This window comes from Brachionichthys hirsutus, chromosome 23, assembly GCF_040956055.1.
Source record: "Brachionichthys hirsutus isolate HB-005 chromosome 23, CSIRO-AGI_Bhir_v1, whole genome shotgun sequence".
In the NCBI taxonomy this organism is placed as follows: domain Eukaryota; kingdom Metazoa; phylum Chordata; class Actinopteri; order Lophiiformes; family Brachionichthyidae; genus Brachionichthys; species Brachionichthys hirsutus.
In genome coordinates, this window is record NC_090919.1 from 4,132,732 (window position 1) to 4,153,209 (window position 20,478).

General features: G+C 44.5%; 1 protein-coding gene across 1 annotated transcript in view; it reads right to left on the reverse strand.

Moving 5' to 3' along the window:
• dysf (dysferlin, limb girdle muscular dystrophy 2B (autosomal recessive)) overlaps nt 1-7,801 on the reverse strand; it is a 40,990-nt gene extending 33,189 nt beyond the window's left edge. Inside the window, exons 1-11 of the mRNA XM_068755715.1 lie at nt 7,646-7,801; nt 2,823-2,878; nt 2,623-2,714; nt 2,427-2,532; nt 1,923-2,046; nt 1,565-1,821; nt 958-1,086; nt 812-874; nt 597-647; nt 437-467; nt 182-297 (exon numbers count right to left, since the gene is read on the reverse strand). Of these exons, the coding sequence (XP_068611816.1) occupies nt 182-297; nt 437-467; nt 597-647; nt 812-874; nt 958-1,086; nt 1,565-1,821; nt 1,923-2,046; nt 2,427-2,532; nt 2,623-2,714; nt 2,823-2,878; nt 7,646-7,733 (1,113 nt within the window). The 5' untranslated portion in view covers nt 7,734-7,801. The remainder of the gene's footprint in view (nt 1-181; nt 298-436; nt 468-596; nt 648-811; nt 875-957; nt 1,087-1,564; nt 1,822-1,922; nt 2,047-2,426; nt 2,533-2,622; nt 2,715-2,822; nt 2,879-7,645) is intronic.
• Nucleotides 7,802-20,478: the final 12,677 nt, after the last annotated feature.

A 20,478-nucleotide genomic window follows, 5' to 3' on the forward strand; every position in this document is an offset into this window, starting at 1 on the left:
CTGAAGACACACGAACAATGATGCACAAGTCACACAAAATACCAGGAACTGAAGTAAAAATGAATTGAATCATAATTTCATACAAAAGAAATTTAACATTTTTTTTTCCAAATCTAAAATGAAATAAAATCCATTATTCTTATCCCCCCCCCCCCCCTTCTGCATTTCAAATCCGACTCACCGGTGGCTCGTCTCCAGCTGTAAGCACCAACAAGCTGACCTTCAGGTAACCTCTGACCCCGACAGAGAGGTCATCTGGGTCACACAGCAGCAGCCACTTCCTCAAGAAGCAGTGTCCTAAAGAGAACGGGTGGGGATTTAAAAAAAAAGGGAGATTTAACCTACGACATACTGCAAACGCAAATTTAGAGGCATCAGTTCAACTCCTTCAGGAGATTTAAAAGGAGCTACTAGATTTAAACAGTGAAATACTCACTGTGCTCATTGTAGACAGTGCCCACATCCAACTGAAAAAAATATATACACAATATTTTAAGTGAATTGAATTTTAAATGTCTGGCTTGTCACTTTTTATTTTATCATAATAGCAAATTTATTTTTTATAATCAAAAATGAGCGCACAGATGGATTTTCACCTTGAATTCACCAATCACAGCGTCGGTTCTGAGCGAGCGAGAGTCACATACCTGAGGGGGGCGGGCAAACGTGATTTTTTATTTGTAGTTATTTTTTATTAATATCAATATTCACCTAAGAATAGAAAAAAATACATTTCGTGGTTTGAAGGAAATACAAAATGGCAGAGGTGGACTGTGGAATTTTCCAAACACCAACAGTGTTAGGAACTCACGGTTATGAAGACGGGTTCGTCAAACAAGTCCGCCGGCGTCTCGAAGAAGTTCAAGAAGAACGTCTGGTGAGAGGAAAACGCTCGCGTTGCACTTCGGCGAGGAAAGATGGTCATTCATGAAACATTTTAGCTTCAAGCTTATTTACCTCTTCGAACACCGGGTTGTTGCCTTTCCTGATGCGAGTCCTCTTGGTCTGCCCGGCAACCGTTACCTTGACAACCGGCTTGATGTTGACTCCCGGCAACTGTCTGCCCTCGATGACTCGCACGCGCACCTAAACAGGAAGGGTCAGTCTTTTAAATGTGTTCATGTTAAATTGTAAACTACATATCACAACTAGTAAAACACCACATTATCAACAACAACATATTTGCATCCTGACTTTTTTACGTTTTGTTTTTCAGCCGTGCAGACGCCATTCCCACCCGTGGTCCCTCGCTACATGTCAAACCCCCCCGATCGCTTCGTTTCCCTATATCCGGTCGCAATCTCTTGGCTGTCCTTTCTGATAAATGAGAAATTGCTGACATTTAAAAAAAAAATCGTTTTTTTACAAGAACACAAATTTGGCAACACAATCCTAGATAAATCCCAAATGAAGGGTTAGATTGGCTCCAATCAAACATGCCTGCATAAAATACAGATGTATAATATCAACATAACCATTGATGATTATGTCATAAATAAATAAACAGAAGCTTGGATGATATTTCTAAATATTATTTGGGTTCTGGTTGCAGCAGAGAATGTACCTGTATGTCCTGCGGTTTGTTGGGCAGCGGTTTGGATTGATTGCTGGCTCCCCTCCTCCTCTTCCTCAGCCCCCCATGGGCGTTGTACGAGGGTGGTGAGCGTTTCGGTGCCTGGGCGGCGGGAGACTCCTGACCCGAGGGCACCTGAGGCCCAACGATGACCATGGATCGTCCGTCATCTGGACCCTGGTCCTCTGCTGGTTCCAGCATTATCATGCTCTCTGTGTCCTCCTCGCCCAGAGTGTCTAGAGAAATCACTGCATATACAGGCAGACACGTTGGACCAGAGCAGTACCAAGAGGTATAAGATATAAAACACACCAACAGACACATGTAAAGAAGTCAGAAAATGGCTAACTTGTGATTGTGTCCAGCTCCACACTGGGGCTGATATGGGACACTGCCTCAGGTTGGTGAGGAGGCAGGAACACTGGAGCTGAGCCTGGCGGAGGGATGTAGGAAACCTGCAGGGTCAGTGTGGCCTGTAGCGGAGATGGAAAGTGCAATTGTGTGATTTAAACACATGCTGGTGACGAATCACGGGGAGGAATAATAAGGGATTGATTGTGCTTTGGAGATATATTTCCTGAAATGTACTATGTTGAAGTTAAAACATACTTCCACTTTGATAATGGCTTCCCTGCCTTTCAAAAAAAAAATCATGAAATTCACTGAATTGAGTGAATTTTGTTTGTCAAAAAGAAAAAGACAGTTTGAGTCTAAACATTTATTATGGCCTTTTTCACCTTTTTCAACAAATATGATCCCATTCTAATTCTAAGGCAAACAAATTACAAAGTTTTGGCATGCCCCTGATCTCCATATAGGGATCAGAGCAACAAGACTTGCTTTTCATGCTCACCCCTGTGTTGTTTCTCTTGTTGTCCAGCAGGGAGACGGTGAAGGTGGCAGCCAGGTTCGGAGAGCACAGCACGTCTCTCAGGGCGAGCCGGCTTTCCCCCAAAAATCTAGCCAAAATGCACGAACAAACACGGTCAGCATCGTGGGCCGCCCTCTGATACATAAGGAAACTCTAGCCGGCAGGCGGCCATATATACCGGTTCCTTCCCATCTTCTCATGGTCTTTGACGACACAGTGCAGCTCTGCCCCAGAGTCCAGAGGAACCCCCTTCAGGTCCCATTCAAACCCCTGACAGAACCCGGACGGGCAAACATCAAGGAAAAATCAAAAGCAATGTCACAGTTCAGCTTTCTACAAAGGAAAAATAATGAATGTGAGATGTTGAACAGGCCTAACCTCATTCCAGACAGGGTTAGGGTTGTTCTTGATGACCTTTGTCTTCTTCTTAGACCCTAAAGGAAAAAAACGAGAAACAGGACAGATCTGTGAAGCTCAACCTTTCATACGCTTTATCTTTCTGCGGCTTCCTGCAACGCGGAGTTCTGAGCTCTGATTTCCTGTCTGCTGGGCACTGTGGCAGGACGTGGGGACACGGGACGGATAAATTCATCAGTAACTACGTTACGCCCCTAAATCACATTCATAGAGCACGTCATTTCCAGTTGGTTTTAGAGAAACCGAGACAATGACTGTTGTTTTTTTTTTTTAATTGTTCATTTAATTTCCAGGGAATAACTCCAAGATCAGAAAAGTGATGCTTTGACCTCACAAAGTAAAAACAGGCATATTAATGTTTGGTAAGTATAAAGTTGTCTTGCTTGCCTTCCTGTTATTCCCACAGTCATCGTGTGAGAATCACAACTTACCTTTGGCACACACACACACAAACACAAACACACAAGTATCTGCACAAGTACCTCCGTAGGTGTGCATCCACTCTGGGAACATATCTTAAAAATCCCACCACCCTTAAACAAAGGTCTGAAAGGGTCAATTATAGGTGCGTGTGTGTGTGTCGGTGTCGGTGTCGGTGTGTCCCAAGAGATGGATCAGAAACAGGAAGTGGCACAGTGTTCACTTCCTGGTTGGTAAGCTTGGCACAGTTTCTGTCATGAGCCAGGAATAGAACCAACAGTGCTGTGAAATACGCACGGGAAGGCCAAGTTTAGATATCAGCAGTGTGTGTGTGTGTGCGGTGGAGGGGGGGAGAGATTTGCAATTATGTGTTGATTAATTTGTGTAGAATTACCAGGTGAGACCTTTCGGGAAATTGCAACAATTGCCTTTCAATATTGATATAGAATCAGATTTGTAGAACCACAGCACAAAGCTCCTTTTCTAGATCCTCTTGAGACCGTTGTGGGTTTTATCATGAGTTGGATCAAATGTCCTGAGAAGCTAAGTTAAGAGTGCTGTGTATGTGTATGTGTATGTGTGTGTATGTGTGTGTGTGGGGGGGGGTGGGTGTGTGTGTATGGGGGGTCCAGGCTGTAGTTAGGACTGGCATGCAGTAGCAGGGTCTTTATACTTTACCTCGTGGTTCTGACAACATTAATTGTTCCAATACCGTCACTTTTCCCGGAACATTTCTTGTCCTCGGCACACAAACGTGGCCTATGTTGCCCTCATTTAATCACACACCCATGTTTCATTGTTTGCACCTGGAAAAAAATGGCTGCTAACAAGATTCTCGTGTTGCTCGGAGAGGTTTCTCTGTCTGTTCTGTCTCTTTGCAAAACATCCCTGATGGCATGCGGTAGCGCGTACGAAGTGTAAAGAGTGTAAATGTTTTTGAAATCACACTTTATGAATTACTTCCTGACAAATCATGGAAAATTAAGAAACGGAACCCTTTTCTTATCCGGGTTTCGCCCTTTTATCTGCAGCAAAACTGTTTTTTTTTTTTCTCTGAGCAGTATTTCACACCTCTGCAAAGTTTGTTGGAAATTAGGCTGACTTTTAAAAAAAACAGAGAAAATCCGTAAATAGAAGCCAGTCCAGTAGTTTCAGCGTAACCTGAAAATTGCTTGAATATGCATGCACATGGTGTTTAGTTTCAAATGTATAATACAAAGATCCTCCTGTACCTAAAGAACAGGGACCACGAATGAAGGAATCAGGAAACACATTTCAAGACAAAGGCAGGAAGTTAACAGCAGACACTCGCTCGTGGAAAGTACAACAACAGACCTGGTGGAAAACAGACCTGGTGGCCAGGTCACCGTTACTGTGTGCCAACTGGAGATACACCAGACACACAGTCAACTTTAACATGCTCCAATGTTGGTGTCCACTTAAGATACACGTCCTGGATTTGACTGCTGTAAACATACAACAATGTGTTTCCATCCACTTTACATATATATACCATATATATATATATATATAAGAGCCATCATATTCCTTTTAAGATGGGTGGATTCATCCCAAACCCGCATTCTCCTGTTCCCATTCCTGATGATTATAGCTCTAAACGTTTAATGGAATTCTGATCTAACTTTTGAGTTCACCATCCTCATCCTCATCCTCATCCTCTGGATTCTTGCAATGATTCCATTCAGATCTGGATTCTTGCAATGATTCCATTCAGATCTACCCCAAAACTCAAAGGTTGCTTCTTTTAGGGGAAAATAGCCATATTCCATCTGGACTCACGGTTTACGTGTTAAAACAGTTTCATCATAGCAGGAAAGAAAACAGGAGTAAAAAAAACAAAAGTCATATTGAAATGTTCTGAAATGCAAAAATGACACCAAAAACTTTATGGTGACTCTCCCTCAGTGAATATCACCCTCAAGCCGATTGCTAACTCTCATGCATTCTATCATCATGGTGGGGGGGGGGAAACCGTTCAGCTACATTTAGGTATTCCTTTTCAAATGTGCTGCTCAAGGAGGTCCTGTGATCTCTACACCGATGCCTGTTTCACATTGTAAGCTGAGTCTCCTCTTACCTCTGAAGGTGACACTAGCCAGAGGGTGAGAGTGTCTCAGATTGTTCGCTCGCTGAAGGACGCAGCGCAACATGGCTGAAGCCTCACCCAAAATCCTGAAATCTGTGATGCTTGAGGAACTTGCTCGCAGAAAGAGGACGCAGGTGTTCAGTTCAGGTGTGAGAGAGAGAGAGATCCAGTGATGGGTATAAAAAAATAAAAAATGAAAAATGCATCCAAAACTTCAACTCCCTCTTAGATGATTTGGTCCTCGTTTAGTAAAAGTCCCAGCATCGCAAAAGCAAGATGTGAGAATATTTACTTTTCTCTTACAGTATCTGTATGTCTGATACTACTAAATAAAAGCTGTTTCTTTCTCTTTCTGAGTCTCTGCAAAGCACTTGAAGCGAAAGAGGATAACGAGTGAGCATGTCGGGGGGGGGGGAAAGACACGCACCTCACACCCAGAGGAAATCTCAACATTTCCTGTTCTCCTTTCCTCTCCTGTCTCCTGGCTGTTTTCCTATCTTGCCCAAATTGTTTGCCTGAGCCTGGGAGCACACGTCTCCTTAGACCTCTACCTTATTTGGTCAATCTTGCTTTTACAGTCATTACCTCCTTTCAATGCCATAATCACATTCTAAAGGGAAATAAAAAATGAATACCTCTACAAAAATGTGCATCCTCATCCTTATGAATTATTCTGTCTGTCTCCGAGTCAAGAAGGAATCTGTAGTTCCAGGATGTAGGAACCCATTCCCAGGAAAAATTCCTGACGTTTCACGGGTCTTTTGGTGAAACTTTTGGTCTGTTGGGGTGAAATGGGACGCTCAAGTTACACAGTGTGCCTTGATGCATGAACGTGTGAACAGGGAGAGAGCGCCACCTGCAGACATTAATCCATTTCAAGCTGTTGAAATGTAAATAAAGCCTCCAATACAAAGAGTAAATCTGCATGCTTTTACTGGAAAGTGAGAGTTTGTTTCAGTTGTTTTCTCTAAACTACATTACCCACAATTCCTGTCGGTAAAACGGAAATAGCATGTTTGCATTTACCAAAATGTCCAAGGAAAACAGAAGACATAATCTGATCTATGACCTACTTTTGGCATTTTGATCCTTTTTTTAAATGATAAGCCTAACGTTTTAGTAATATGTAGTCACATTTTCCTGTCCAATCAAATCAAAGATGCGAGAGAGAGAGAGATTGTGTGTGAGAGAGAGATCAGAATTGGATAGCTAATAGTGTGAGGGTCATGTGGCTGCACTGGCTGATTGGCCTACAACTCACACCTGTTTTCTGCCTCTCATCCCAGACACACCTGAGGCTGATTACGACCGGCCTTCATAAGCCCTGCTCCGCCCGCTGTTCCCAGTCGGACTATTTTTCATGGATCGCGTCCCTGTGTACAGAACGTCTTTCTGCCGCTCCTCATCCCTGGGATCTGCCTTTGTTAGAGTTTTGTATTTTGAGCTTGCTTATCTGGTTTGTTCTTTTGGCTGTGTCTTTTTGTTTAAACAAGATATTTTCGTTGGGCTCCAGCCACCCCGTAACCCGTGCGCAGCTCCGGGATAGTGACTCGGCTGATGAACATTCCAGTAAAGCTTATAGTCCCGTTTGTACTGTCTCCGTCCTCTGTTTCTTGGGGTCCTCTCGCACCAGTCCGTAACAAATAGATTGATATAAAAATCAATATAGCTCAAACTGAAACAGTTTTAAGTCCATGAATATACAGAGTTAAATTATCTCATATTTTCAGCATTTCTCTCATTGTGAGATTTCCAAACCCAGCAAACATAACATGTTCTCTGCAGAACGATGTTTAAGACCTATGAAGTTTTGTTTGTTTTTTTAATGCCGATGGAACCCTAATGGCAAAATCTGTTCATATTTTAGAGTTCTTGAGGCCTGAGTTTGGCTTTGAAGTTTTTGGGATGATCCAGGCTGCACCACATTGGAGAACATAAACCCAGGCTGGTGGGGCGACGACTAGTCTGACAAACCCAGAGTGTGTGTGAGAGAGAGAGAGAGACTAACATCCCAGCTCTGCTTCGACTCCTGGTTCCTCCATCATCTCTGCCTCTCTCTCTCTCTCTCTCTGCGGCCCACCGTGGACAGCCCGGCCAAGTCTTTCCAATAATAACCTCAGCTGTTACAGGGAGAAGGAGGGGTTCAGTGTTTCATTCGTCATCACTCTCAACTTGTCTCTTTATGGCTTCGCTTTACTCATATACTTTCTTTCCTTTCTCCCGGGGTGTCTTAAACGCAGAGCCACACCAGCCCTACCTTCAAAGGTGACGGCGCAGTAGGCATCGCTGACGTCATCGTCTGGCGTGTGAAGACGCTCTGCACACAGAATGAACACACGCAGCATGGCTCACACTCACGCACACACACACACACACACTCGAGGACGTCTGTCAAATCCTCCTGACGGACGGCGTAGGGTCCATGTGTGAGAGTCAGTTCATCCAAGGAATGGTGAGGATGAATAAGGACTGAGGGAGGAACTGATAGAGCCGCAGGTCTCAGCTGTCTCGCTCGCTCTCTCTCTCTCTCACACACACACACACACACATTCAGACCAATCATAGTGTTCTGGCTGACTCATGCACACACACACACACACACACACATACACGGTGTCTCTTCAATCACAACAGGCTTAAAGGACCAGCAACATACACACCCACGCACACACACATACATTGTAGCCTTTATTTTCAGATCAGTTTGTCTGAACAAAGCCAAACTGTCATCTTAAACCAACACATGATGGGCTCTCTCTCTCTCTCACACTCACTTCCACACACACACACACTTACACACACACACACACACAAAGGGTTGTAGTGTCTGAGGGAAAATGTGCTTGTTGATGCAGATTGAGAGGACATGAGGGTACAGTTTAGTTTTGAAGCTTTACATTTAAAGTATGCATTTATTACATCTGCAATGTGCTATTATAATCCAGACTCTAGACCAGACCTGGGCATTGTACGGCCCTAGGGCCGCATACGGCCCTTTGGTTGACTCTGACCGGCCCGTGTAAGGTTAATTGGAAATTACAAAATAAATGCATTTTCTCATTTTAACTCGTGCATGGACTAAAACTGCATTCAGTGACAGTTCAATATGATGTGGCTTTCTTAATGAGCACAAAGACAATATTGTGATGTCTTTAGGATGCTAAGAACCTTCACACAACTTTCCAACAGTAGATTAAACTCAATGTGTTTTAGAGTGAATGTGACTGAAAATGTTCACTAATATGAGTCACAAATAGTAAAACGTTCATATACTCTTACAAGCTTGTCAAAACAATGCTATTTACTGCTTTTTATTTTATATATAAAGAAATACAATTCATATTTATTTGCCCACCCCTGCTCTAGTCCTTTCTGGTCAGTGGTCACTCCTCGCGGAAACCTCCACGGAGGATGGCAGTAATCTGATTTTAAACCCTGCGGGCCCCCCCTTTAATTAACACCGAAGAAGAAAGTTGACCCGGAAGAAGAAGAAGTGGCTAACCAAGATGCGTTTGACCACGTAAAAGATATAAGACACACAAAAAACGGTATGTATTGTGCTAAGCGACACTATAAACAATAATAAGTAGTTTCCCGTCATGTTTTTTTTTTTTTTTAACCGGGTAAAACATTCAGTTTTTGTTTATAACCAGACATTCCTTATGACGCGGTTACGGCTAGCGCCTGCTAGCCGCGAATCACGTTTGGCCGTCTCGACTACGAACTCGGATTTAGTGTTTATGAACTGAATGCTGACTTCGTTCTCGAGGTATCGAGTCCGTGTTATTTAGCCAAACGGCATGTGAGCTGGATTTAGCATGAGTGGCGGTTGTGCTCGGGCCTGTGGCTCGCACTGAACGGCTACTCCGCCATTCTGTGCTAATGGCGGAGTAGCCGTAATGTTAACGCGATTTCATGTTCTATCTGACCGGTTTCCTGCAGTAAAAAAAAGTTATTTTCCGCTAATTTGACATTGTGCATGAGAAGTTGTCGCTCAAATCTTTGCAAAGTTTGGAGGTCTAATCTTGTGTTCAATATCACACATCATATAACGTGCTGTTTCTGATTTCATTATGTAATAACCAGAGATATTGACCCATTATAACATTGTGATCGTCCATCCGAGTAACCTTTTCCTCCACGGACGAAATAGTGGACAATCTTCACCCACTGCTGTCCTCAAGAGTTGCGCCTGCCTGCCATGCTTTCAGGATGGTGCCTTGCTCGCTGTGGTGAAAAGTCCCAACTTGTCAGAGGCGCAACATCGTTTTTTACCGGAAATGGAGACGTTTTCTACATTGTGTTTCGCATTTACACATAATTATTTTTTTAATCCCCGCACACACACACACACACACACACACACACCTACAAAAATGTTTGAAAATGCAGTAGTAAGAATTCCACGGCCATAGTTTGTGACGTAGCGTTTTGAATTCCGTATCGGGTGACCATCGGATGCTGTCTTCGCCCGCAGTTGAGGCTTGCACGAAGAAAAGCTTTGATCGTGTTTTCTGCTCCACTCTGGGACCCACGTTTCCGATTTTGATCCTAGAAAACACCATTCTCATGTAATCAGATGGACAAAATACAACATAGGGCTTTTGTTTTTGGGTGAGATGGCTGTCGTATTACCGTCCCTATTTTTGACTACTTTCACATTGGTAGTAGATTTCTTCTGTTAGGGGCCGAATGGATTTGTAGATTTTTACTTAACTGTTTGTTGTTCCAAATGACAAAGTAAAATTCACTTATTTCAAAAGAGGTTAAGTTTTCTTTACATTGTTAATAGTAATAGTATTACTTGGTAAAATATACTGTGCTGTTGTATGTGGTGATTTTTAAGGCATACCATGAAAATCTCATGTTATTGCAGCTGCTGCCCAAATCAATAAACAATGAGAGCTGCTTGTCACTTTGTTTGAACTGTTAGTTTCAAACGGCTTTCACCAAAAATGAATATGCTTTTTTTTTTTTTTGTTCACCTATGCTTCATTGTTTTGCTCCCTCTGTCTTTTAATAGTGAAGACCTGGAAATGAAATAGTGGATGGTGTGGACCATTCAAGACAGCCCTCCAGATGATGGGTGGTACCCATCCCAGAAGCTGACTTCCATTCCTGTTAAATGAGCCCTTTTTTTTTTTTTTTGTTCTAATTTTTTTTTAAATTCTCAGCTTTTCATATTCGTTAGAACATTGTCCCTCTTCTATTAATCAAGTGAACCCTCTATTTTGAGGGCCGTCAACGAACTTGTTCCCGATTGGCCTGCGAGCTGCATCATTGCAGGTGGTTTTCTTCAGACGCCATGTCCCGTCCTCTGTATAATCCCTGGGACTCTGGGAATCAAAATTCAAACCAGGGGCAGTATGGACTCTCCGGTATACAGACTGAGACCAACCCAAACCGGGCGGCTTCTCATCCGGGACCAGGGTCAAGCTTTGGTTCTCCTGGTGTTTTCCCTGTCAGTCAAGACAACTCTGGAGCGAGGATCCCATCGGTGATGTCTCGGTCCGCGAACTACAGGCCTGAGCAGAGTCGGGCGAACATGGATGCGGAGATAGAAAGAGCTGTCGATAGGCATATCAGCAGAGCCAGAGAGGAGGAGAGTGGCCATGCCAAACAAATGCACCAAGATAGAGGCCAAGGCGGTCACTTTACCAGCTCGCAAATGAATGACTTTCGCTCCTCGCACACTGGAATGGTTTCGTACCCAGTGGCGTCAAACTCTGTCTCTCGAGGACAGAGACAGCCGGACGTGGATAATAGCAGTGGCTCTATGGACTGGCTGTTGCCGTACAGAAGGACCGCCGCTGCTGCTGACTCCAAATGTTATTCATCTCCTGCTTTTTCTGGTTATGCACCTGGTGTTGAAAGTAGACCAAATGCTCCCAGCGAAAGACGACATGATGAGCAGTACATTCCAGGGTTGGGTGATTACGATTTTACGCCTTCAGACAAGCCCGCCGCCTCTACGGAGTCCAGTCGACCCAAGTACACCTCTGAATCAGCTGCCGGCATCCTCCTGCGCTTTGGGCTTGAAAAAGACGACTTGGAGTATCTCATCTCCTACCCTGAAGACCAGATTACTCCTGCAAACCTGCCGTTCATTTTACGCCAAATTCGCATTCAGAAGAGCAAAAGAATTACACCAACAGTTCCGCCAATACCCGCCCCCGAGCCCAAATCCACCGGAACCGTGGTCGGAGTGGAGAGACACAGCTTGGGTTCTTCTGGATTGGCAGGGAAGCCTGTTCAACAGAGTAAAGTGATTGATTATGGACACACTGGCAAGTATACTGGAGTGGTTGGGGAGGAAAGTGGAAAGACCGTTGACAGAGGAACCAGTAGCAGTGAGAGTGGAAGCGTGTCGTTGGGCACTTGTGACAGTAGCAGCAGACCCCTCCAAAAAACAGCGACGGAGGTGAAAAGCACTGGTTTGGGTTCTTCGTCTGATCAGGGGAGTTCCGTTTCCAGTCTCGGCTTTTCATACACTTCGGGGCCGAGCTCTGGGACTCCCCCGAGCCATGATAAGCCCAAACGTTTGCTGGCCCAGTCAAGCCAGACCTCCCAAACGGCCACGCCTTTCCCCCTGCCGGAGAAAGACACAGACATCAGAGTTCACAAGCCTGCGACCTCCAAACCCGCTCCTCCAAAGGAACCAGAGAAGAATCGCAAATCGGCGTCAAAAGCTCAGTCCCAGTCCAGTCAGTCGCGTGATGTGCGTTCCAAGGGACGTGGCGTCGTGGTGCTTGACAGTAAAGACAACACCAAGAAAAAGACTGTAACTCCGGGTCAGGGGTCAAAAACTGCCAAGCCGGTTAAAGAGCAACAGACCAAGAAGCAAAAGCAGAAGCAGCTGCCAGTGGAAAAATCCAAACCAAACAAGCAGAAGACACAGAAACGGCCGCCAGCGCCACCGGTGGGGCAAGTGGCTTGGCCTCCATTTCTTTCCCCTCCACCGCCAATACCCCCTGGCCCTTTTACCCCCAGCGTCATCAATGCCCCACAGCCCGTCAAACCATCGATATTTAACCCTTCTGGTCCTCGTCCCATGAGTTTTCCCCCACCTGTCCCTCCGATGGCCCCAACTCTGATGAACTTCAATCAACTACTGCAGGCGACTTTCAGCAAACCGCCTCCGGAGCCTATGCCGCCTCCGGAGCCCATGCCGCCCACCAAGAGTCTGCCAACACTGGCCATGATGCAAGACTATGTGGCTTCCTCTCCCAGAATCCTTCCACATACCTGTTGTCTCTGTAACAAAGAATGTACTCAGATGAAGGTGAGTGGAAGTCTCCAGTCTGTTTTGTCTCCCTTCGCAATGTTTTTTTTTCATTTTGTTTCATTGAGCTGCACTGAAATACCCCCCCCCCCCCCCCCCCAATATTGTACGCTCATGTTTGTAGTCCTCTTGGAAGGGAAAATAATTGTTCTTCTGAAATCCAATTTTGAACAATAAAAACCTTTCTGTAATGGGGAAAGTCGGTCGTGTGTTCGGTAGCCAGCATGATTGTTAGGCTTTGCGGTGATGTCCAGTCCAGAGCTTTAGACCGGAGGCCAGGTCCTCACAGAGGGACTCTTTTTCAAGCCTGTTTAGATGAAATATTTATTGACATTTTAATGCATCCATTTTTTTTTATTCAAAGGAATAAGTCATTTGTGTCCCCACGTAAAAGCTGCATGTCATTTTGTGAGATGTCTTTGATGCAAAACTTTGGGAGGGATTCCAACCTTTGTTTTTATTTTTTATTTAACCAAACTAAATTGAAGGTTACTTGTTTTAGTTAACTAGTATCTGTAATTTGATCCCAGTATTAAATCTACATTTACATTGTTGTAAAAAAAAAAGATGACATCATTAGCGTGTAACAGCGTTTTGTCAGATTTGTTGTGACTGTCCCATAGACAGATATAAAACGAAGAGCAGCTGCGACTACTCTGACAGAACCAGGGCCGTTGATGACACGATGACGAAGACTGCGAAGAAGATGATGGACGATGTCTCCCTTCTGTTGCCGTTGGTTTTTGACTCGGTGTCCATCTATTTTTGAAGTGTTTGCACCCTTTTTTCACTTTTCGAGTTGTCGCTTGTACATTTTGAGACCATGGCTGACTGGAGAATCAGACATCACTCAAGAACTCTTTTTTTTATTTTTTTTTACTGGGTACTCTATTATATTTTGATAAAGAGTTGTTTATTGTAAACTCAATTTTAATCATAAAGGCGTGCAAACAAAGTTACAATCTGTTCATGTGAAGAAATCTATGCTTGTAAAACAACTTTCTGTTCACTATGATAAAGTTTGTTCTCTTTTTTTTTTTGGATGACAGGCTTTTATGTAAAACATAAAAGGTTTTGCTGTTGGTAAAATAAATTGCAATGTCGAATGAAATCAGTTTTTTCAGAAGTCAAAAAAAAAAGACAAATGGAGCCATTGAAGGGGAAAACAAACATTGGTGATGTGGTGGTTGTTAATGCTCTGTGTTCTCACCGCTAGGACTGGCTAGCTCACCAGAACAGCAGCCTTCACCTTCAAAGCTGCAAATCCCTGCGAGCACGGTTGGTCCTTTCTCTCCATTATCGTTCCCTGTAAATGTGTTTTTCATTGGCTTTTTCTAGAGACTGTTCCAACTGGTTGTGATTTATAGGAAACACTGAACAGATCATTAGAGGTTGTAATGCCAACACGGCCTGCGTGGGGTTTTATAGTTGTGTTCTACCTTTTTAGAAGCATAGATTAGATACAACCAGATAATAATGTAATAATTTTTCTCTCCTGGATTTGGTGTTGAAGTCAATTTTTTTAAGGTGCTCACAAAATGAATTCTTTTTCCTCAGATACCCAGATTGGGATGGTGAGATAGCGCTCGTCCCCAGGTACTTTTTTTAATTTATTAGTAGACATTGGATTTTCCATTAATCTAATTTATCTCACACCAATTTTGTTATTGTTATTTACAGTTGATGGAATTTTGACATTCAATCCTTATGTATTATTGCAAAAGTAATTTCCTTTGCGTTTTCTTCAGGTCTCCAGCTCGTACTTGGTATGAACGTTCCCCCTCGCGCTGTCGGTCGCATTCAAGGAGCCCCGACAGGCTCGTTTCAGGCAGGGATGATAGACGACACTCACCAAGTAGTTGTGATGATGAGAGACGATCAAAGTCAAGGCGGAGCCAAGACCGACGATCGCCCAGTAGGAGGAGCCGAGAGAGACGGTCGCCCAGCAGGAGGAGCCGAGAGAGACGGTCGCCCAGCAGGAGGAGCCGAGAGAGACGGTCGCCCAGCAGGAGGAGCCGAGAGAGACGGTCGCCCAGCGGGAGGAGCCGAGAGAGACGGTCGCCCAGCGGGAGGAGCCGAGAGAGACGATCGCCCCCACGGAGAAGCCGAGAGAGTCGATTGTCTCCATGGCGACACCGTGAGAGACTATTGCCGCACAAAATTGACAGGAGGCGATCACAGACAAGTAGTGACGAGAGTCTGTTTTCTGCAGAGCACTCCGCTCCTCAGAGAAAGATGTCAAGCACCGCAGAGACACTGGCTAAGACATTGCTGGAGACGTCGGGTAATATAATCACGTGATCCAGACCAGCCAAATATTTTAATCTGGGAGTTTGCAACCATAATTTATCTTGAATTCTCGTAAATTGATACTTTGCAACCACGATGTCACCATTTCGTTAAAACAACATTTTCATCTTCGTCCCTGTAGCAGTCCAGTCTTTGTCTCAAAAGACGAACCTGCAAGCCGTGGTCAAAAGTCTGGCTCCTGCCTTACTGGCTGAACTAGAAAAGATGAAGTCCCAATCGGCCTCTTCCTCCTCTTCCTCCGCCGCAAAGAAGGAGTTGGCTTCGAAACCCATGAAAGTAAAGCCTAGCCTCCATACAGAGGCAAGTGTGTGTGTGTGTGTGTGTGTGTGTGTGTGTGTGTGTGCGTGTGTGTGTCTGCAACGCAATCCAAGACAATGAAAATGATACATATTGTTATGAAACGACACTCGGCGCTGTATTTGAATGACGTTTGTGTCTTTCTCGCTACCTTTGTTCAGGCTGCTGCTCCACTTTTAGCCGCGGTTACACTTGGAGGGGTCGATCACTGGATCTCGCATGGTGATATGCTTAAGACCCTGGAGACGTACGCCAAGCCCAAGTCCTTGGTTATGTTTCGTTTCAAACGGCAGGTATGAGTCGAGCGCAGCATGAGAGTTTCTTGTGTGGGTTAAACAGGCCAGGCCTGTAATTTGATCGTGCTTTTTCCAATAAATTTGTAATGCATCGCTTCTAACCAAATGCTGAAATAATGGTGTAACATTGAGATTCCTCTGGAAGAATTCATCTCGTGTTCGAATTGTTTCCGGTTAATGAATAGATGGATGATTTACATGTTGGGTTCAGGAAAAAAGACGCTTTGCTTGGACATTTCTTGAAATCATATATAAAATGAAATGGCTGGACGGTAGTCTAGATTTTCAAATGTTATATTTGATCTTAGTTCAATGTTGATAAATAATAAATATGCGTTTGTTTTGATCCACTCTGTATGTTTGTACACATGTAGGCAGTTGTCCACTTTCAGACGGTGGAAGATGCAAATAAACTGTGGCGTGTCAAGAGCTTTGAGGTGAAGGGAATGCCCGTCGCCGTTATTGCAAGAACGGTGTTACCGGTACGCCTTACTCCATATGTGTTCCCTCCCAGTAAAATATACACATTTTTCTGATGTAACTTAATTAATCTAAAAGAAAAAAAATAACTGTTTACAGGAGAATGTTTCTATGGAGAAAAGGGAACCGCCTCACAAGTAAGACATGTTTTATATGTTTTAACTATTGGGATTTGTGTTTTCGGTCGAGGGGTGAAATGTTTGGAATCGTTTAGACGGACAAGAAACATTTGCTGGAAGATGTAGGAAGGTCTACCCAGGACAGTATCACGTAAAATATCACAACTGTAATAACTTTGTATTTCTCCATTTTCTCATTATTTAATTTTTTATAGGAAACCTTCCACATCCAGTGTCTCCAAACCCGCTGCCTTGCCTAGAAAGGTTCTTCGCCCTACACATAAACGCCCTGTAAACACTGGCAAAATGATCACTAACAAATCAAAGAGCATCCCAACCAAGCAGGTGCTTAAAACTGTTCCAGCAGAGAAGTGGTCCGTTAGAAAAGCCGTAACGACACAGAGAACATCCTCTAGATCCAGGTCAGAGAGACCGCCTGGTGCTGGTCAGTCAAAGCAAAAGCCGACACCTGAGAATTCAGAAACCAGAGTTACAGAATCTGTGGTGAGCAAAAAGGAAACCGAAACCACCTCAGCTACACGGAAACCCAAACCCACAGAAGACAAGCTGGCAGCAGCGGGAGCAGCGAAAAAAGAAAAGGCTGACGTAAAAACTAAGAAGGTCCCGAGAGTGGCCTCCAAAATCACAGCTATACAAAACCTCCTTGTTAGAGATTCCAAATCTAAAGGAGCTGAAACAAAGATTGAAGAGGCAGCCGTGACTCAGGAAGACAAAGCAGAGATTGAAATTGTAAATGTGACAAGTTTTCAACCTCAGGGTCAGTCGGAACCGGACAGACCCGCAGTGGAAGATGCAAATAAACTGAGTGTCGAGAGCTTTGAGGTGAAGGGAATGTCCGGCACCGTTATTGCAGAAAAGGTATTACACCTTATTCCATATGTGTTCTCTCCCAGTAAAGTATATGCTTTTTTCTGATGTAACTTAATTAATCTAAAAGAAAAATACAACTTTGTGTTTACAGGAGGATGTTTCTAAGGAGAAAAAGGAACCGCCTCAGAAGTAAGACGTGTTTTATATGTTTTTAACTATTTCTTCTGAAATTTGTGTGTTCAGTCGAGGGGTGAAACGTTTTGAGCTTGGAATCATTTAGACAGACAAGAAACATTTGCTGGAAGATGTAGAAAGGTCTACCCAGCACAGTATCATGTAGAATCACGTAAAATATCACAACTGTAATAACTTTGCATTTCTCCATTTTCTCATTATTTACTCTTTATTTTTATAGGAAACCTTCCACATCCAGTGTCTCCAAACCTGAAACGACTAAATCCAAACCCGCTCCCTTGCCTAGAAAGGTTCTTTTGCCTACACCTATATGTCCTATAAACACTGGCAAAATAAATATCACTATAAAATCAAATAACGTCCCAACCAAGCAGGTGGTTAAAACTGTCCCAGCATGGAAGTTGCCCGTTAGAAAAGCCGTAACGCCACAGAGAACGCCCTCTAGATCCAAGTCAGGGAGATCGCCTGCTGCTGGTCATTCCAAGCAAAAGCTGACACCTGAGAATTCAGAAACCAGAGTTACAGAATCTGTGGTGAGCAAAAAGGAAACCGAAACCACCTCAGCGAAAAAAGAGAAGTCCGACGTGAAAACTGAGAAGGTCCCGAGCGTGGCCTCCAAAGCCACAGCTTCGCAAAACCTCCCTGTTGTTAAAGATTTGAAATCTAAAGGAGCTGAAACAAAGATTGAAGAGGCAACCGTGGCGCAGGAAGACAAAGCAGAGATCGAAATTGCAAATGCGACAAGTTTTAAACCTCAGGATCAGTCGGAACCGGACGGAACCGATGGCACTGAAGAACTTAAGCCAATGCAGCTCGAGGAACCCGGATCTGGAGCCACGGAGCCCATGGAAGTCGACATTTGCGCTGGTGGCAAAGGGCAGGAACTGAAAACTGCGGAGGCTTTACCAGAAGACTCGACCCACACCTCCACTGAGAGTCGGCCACCAACCAGCCCAGTTGAAGCCCGTCCAACAGAAAACACGAAAACAACAAATCGAGGTATGAGAGGAAGACATGAACGAGGACATCCGTACGAATATGACATTTAAAACTTCAATGTTCTGTTTCACATAAACGGCAGCCTGTATTCACCTTTTAGATCGAAGTAAAACGTCGTAGTAGAAATGAAAATGTGAAATAATTAAATTTCCTGGTTTTGAAGATTGTGCGACGGCAGCGAAGACGCAAAGTGATGAGTCGGCCACGGATTCGTCCGATAGCGCTGTGAGCCAGCAGCCGGCCGCCGCCTCCACGTCGCCTGAACCCGGAACTGAAGACTTCCATTTGACCATCGGCGAGATGTTGGAGCAACGCATGAATGTCAAGAAAATCCGTAAGAAATCTTTGAAAGGCGACAGGGAATGTTTGCATGGGTCTTATTCACGTTTCCTTTTCCCACTTTCAGGGCGCCTCAAGTTCAAAAACTATTACTCGTATAAAGTAAGTTTCTTCAAATCACTTGTATAAATAAATGCGGCGTCGACAAACACACGTTCAGAGGAGGAAGTCCACGCCTCTTCCTCTGCTACGACAGGCTAGCCTAAAGCCGACTTTATTTCGCTCCTTCCCCTTCGAATCGCTTTCAGTTTTATGAACTTTCTCGTCAGGCGTGTAAGGTTCTGTTGACCGGTTTGCCGCCGTATTCCGACGGCTGCTACACGGAGGAGGACGTCGCCAAACTCCTCGTGCCGTTTGGGTTTGAACATCACGATGAAGCTATTTATGGGGTTCCTCAAAAGTGCATGGTAAGCCTCAACGTTTGTCCCTTTGGTTTACTAATGAACGATTCTGTTCCTGCTCCTCGTCTTTTAAGTTGTTAAATGTTCTGAAAAAAGTTTCTTGGAAGCAGGAACTTAAACCAGGAACACGTTTGCGTGCGATTCCTCAGGCTTTTGTCCGGATGCCGTCGGCGGAGCACGTGCGGAACCTCATACAGAACACAAAACAGAACGCCTTGACATTGAACGGAAGTATGATCTTTTTCCGTGTACTCACGGATGACTTAGAGATGTACCCGGTAAGCGCAACGGTGCTGTTTTTATTGATGGATATATTTATTATCTATTTAGTGTGTTGATGGAGGGATTTTAACAATGTCTTCTGTGATGTTTTAATTCCAGGAAGGGTTTTATCGCTTTCTGATGAAGACAATGGTGTGGGTGAGTAATTCACGTAATCCCCTCTTTGCCAATCCGGATCGTTCCTTGTGACTTTTGAGAATGTGAACTTTTGTTTCTCAACGCTGTCTTTTTGCGCAGGATGTGACGGACGCTGGCTCGAAACTTGTCTTCATCAAGGGCATTTCGCCAAGCGAGATAAAGAGCCTGAGGGAATTTTTGAGGAAAAACTGTCCGGTCACGAACTTCCTGCCTCTCCTCAACAAGGTACAAACGAGCATGAGAAGAACAGTAAAAGCACGTTTTTTTAAAAAAAACGCTCTTTCTTTTAGCCTCGCTCGTGCAACATGTGCTTCCGTGTCCCAGGTATACATCGAATTCAAGACCACTTGGGATTGTGATCAACTCGGCGTTTGTTACAGCCTCCTGGCCCAGACCCCGAGTCACGCGGTCCACAGGCTGAACAGTAGAACACGCCCGGGGTTCCTCTGTAAGTAGTCGTGGTCGATAGTTCCGTGCGTACGGGGAGTTCGGTTAGAGGTGATTCAACAACAACAACGGCAAATGGTTCCGTCCCAAATGTGACCGATGTCTGTTTCGTCCCGGAAAAGCCGCAGACTGGGAAGACGCCAAAGCGAGTAACCCGTCGACAAACGCCGTCCCCCCAGGAAGCAGGCCGCCGTTTTGGATTTCAATGAGAACGTGTCCTTATTTGTTCCCGACCTCGTCTCCGTGTTTCATCACCCCCGGTAGGAAGTCTCGTCGTCGCCATGAGAGAATTCATGCTGCCGGATTATTCACCAAATGTTTGCTTCTGTTCACTCTTTTAACTCAAAGCCTTCCTGACGCTCGTCAGAGAGAGCGACATCGAGGTGGGTCCATTTCTCTCTGTGTCCGCAGTCTGTCCTTATTAACATGTTATTGAACACGAAACAGGACGTTATTGGTCGACGTTGGCGTCTGTGTGTCTGCTAATCCTTCCAATCCACTCTTGACAGAACAATCGACCGTTGACTTGAACCGGCTTTGCCGCATTAATGAACTCTTTGCCTCCTTGAATGTTTTACAGGAGGCCGGCCGTCTCGGCCAGAAGGTCCCCACGATCCTGTTGACCGGTTTGCCCAAAGAAAAGTACAAGCACGAAGACGTGGTCGAGCTCGTGA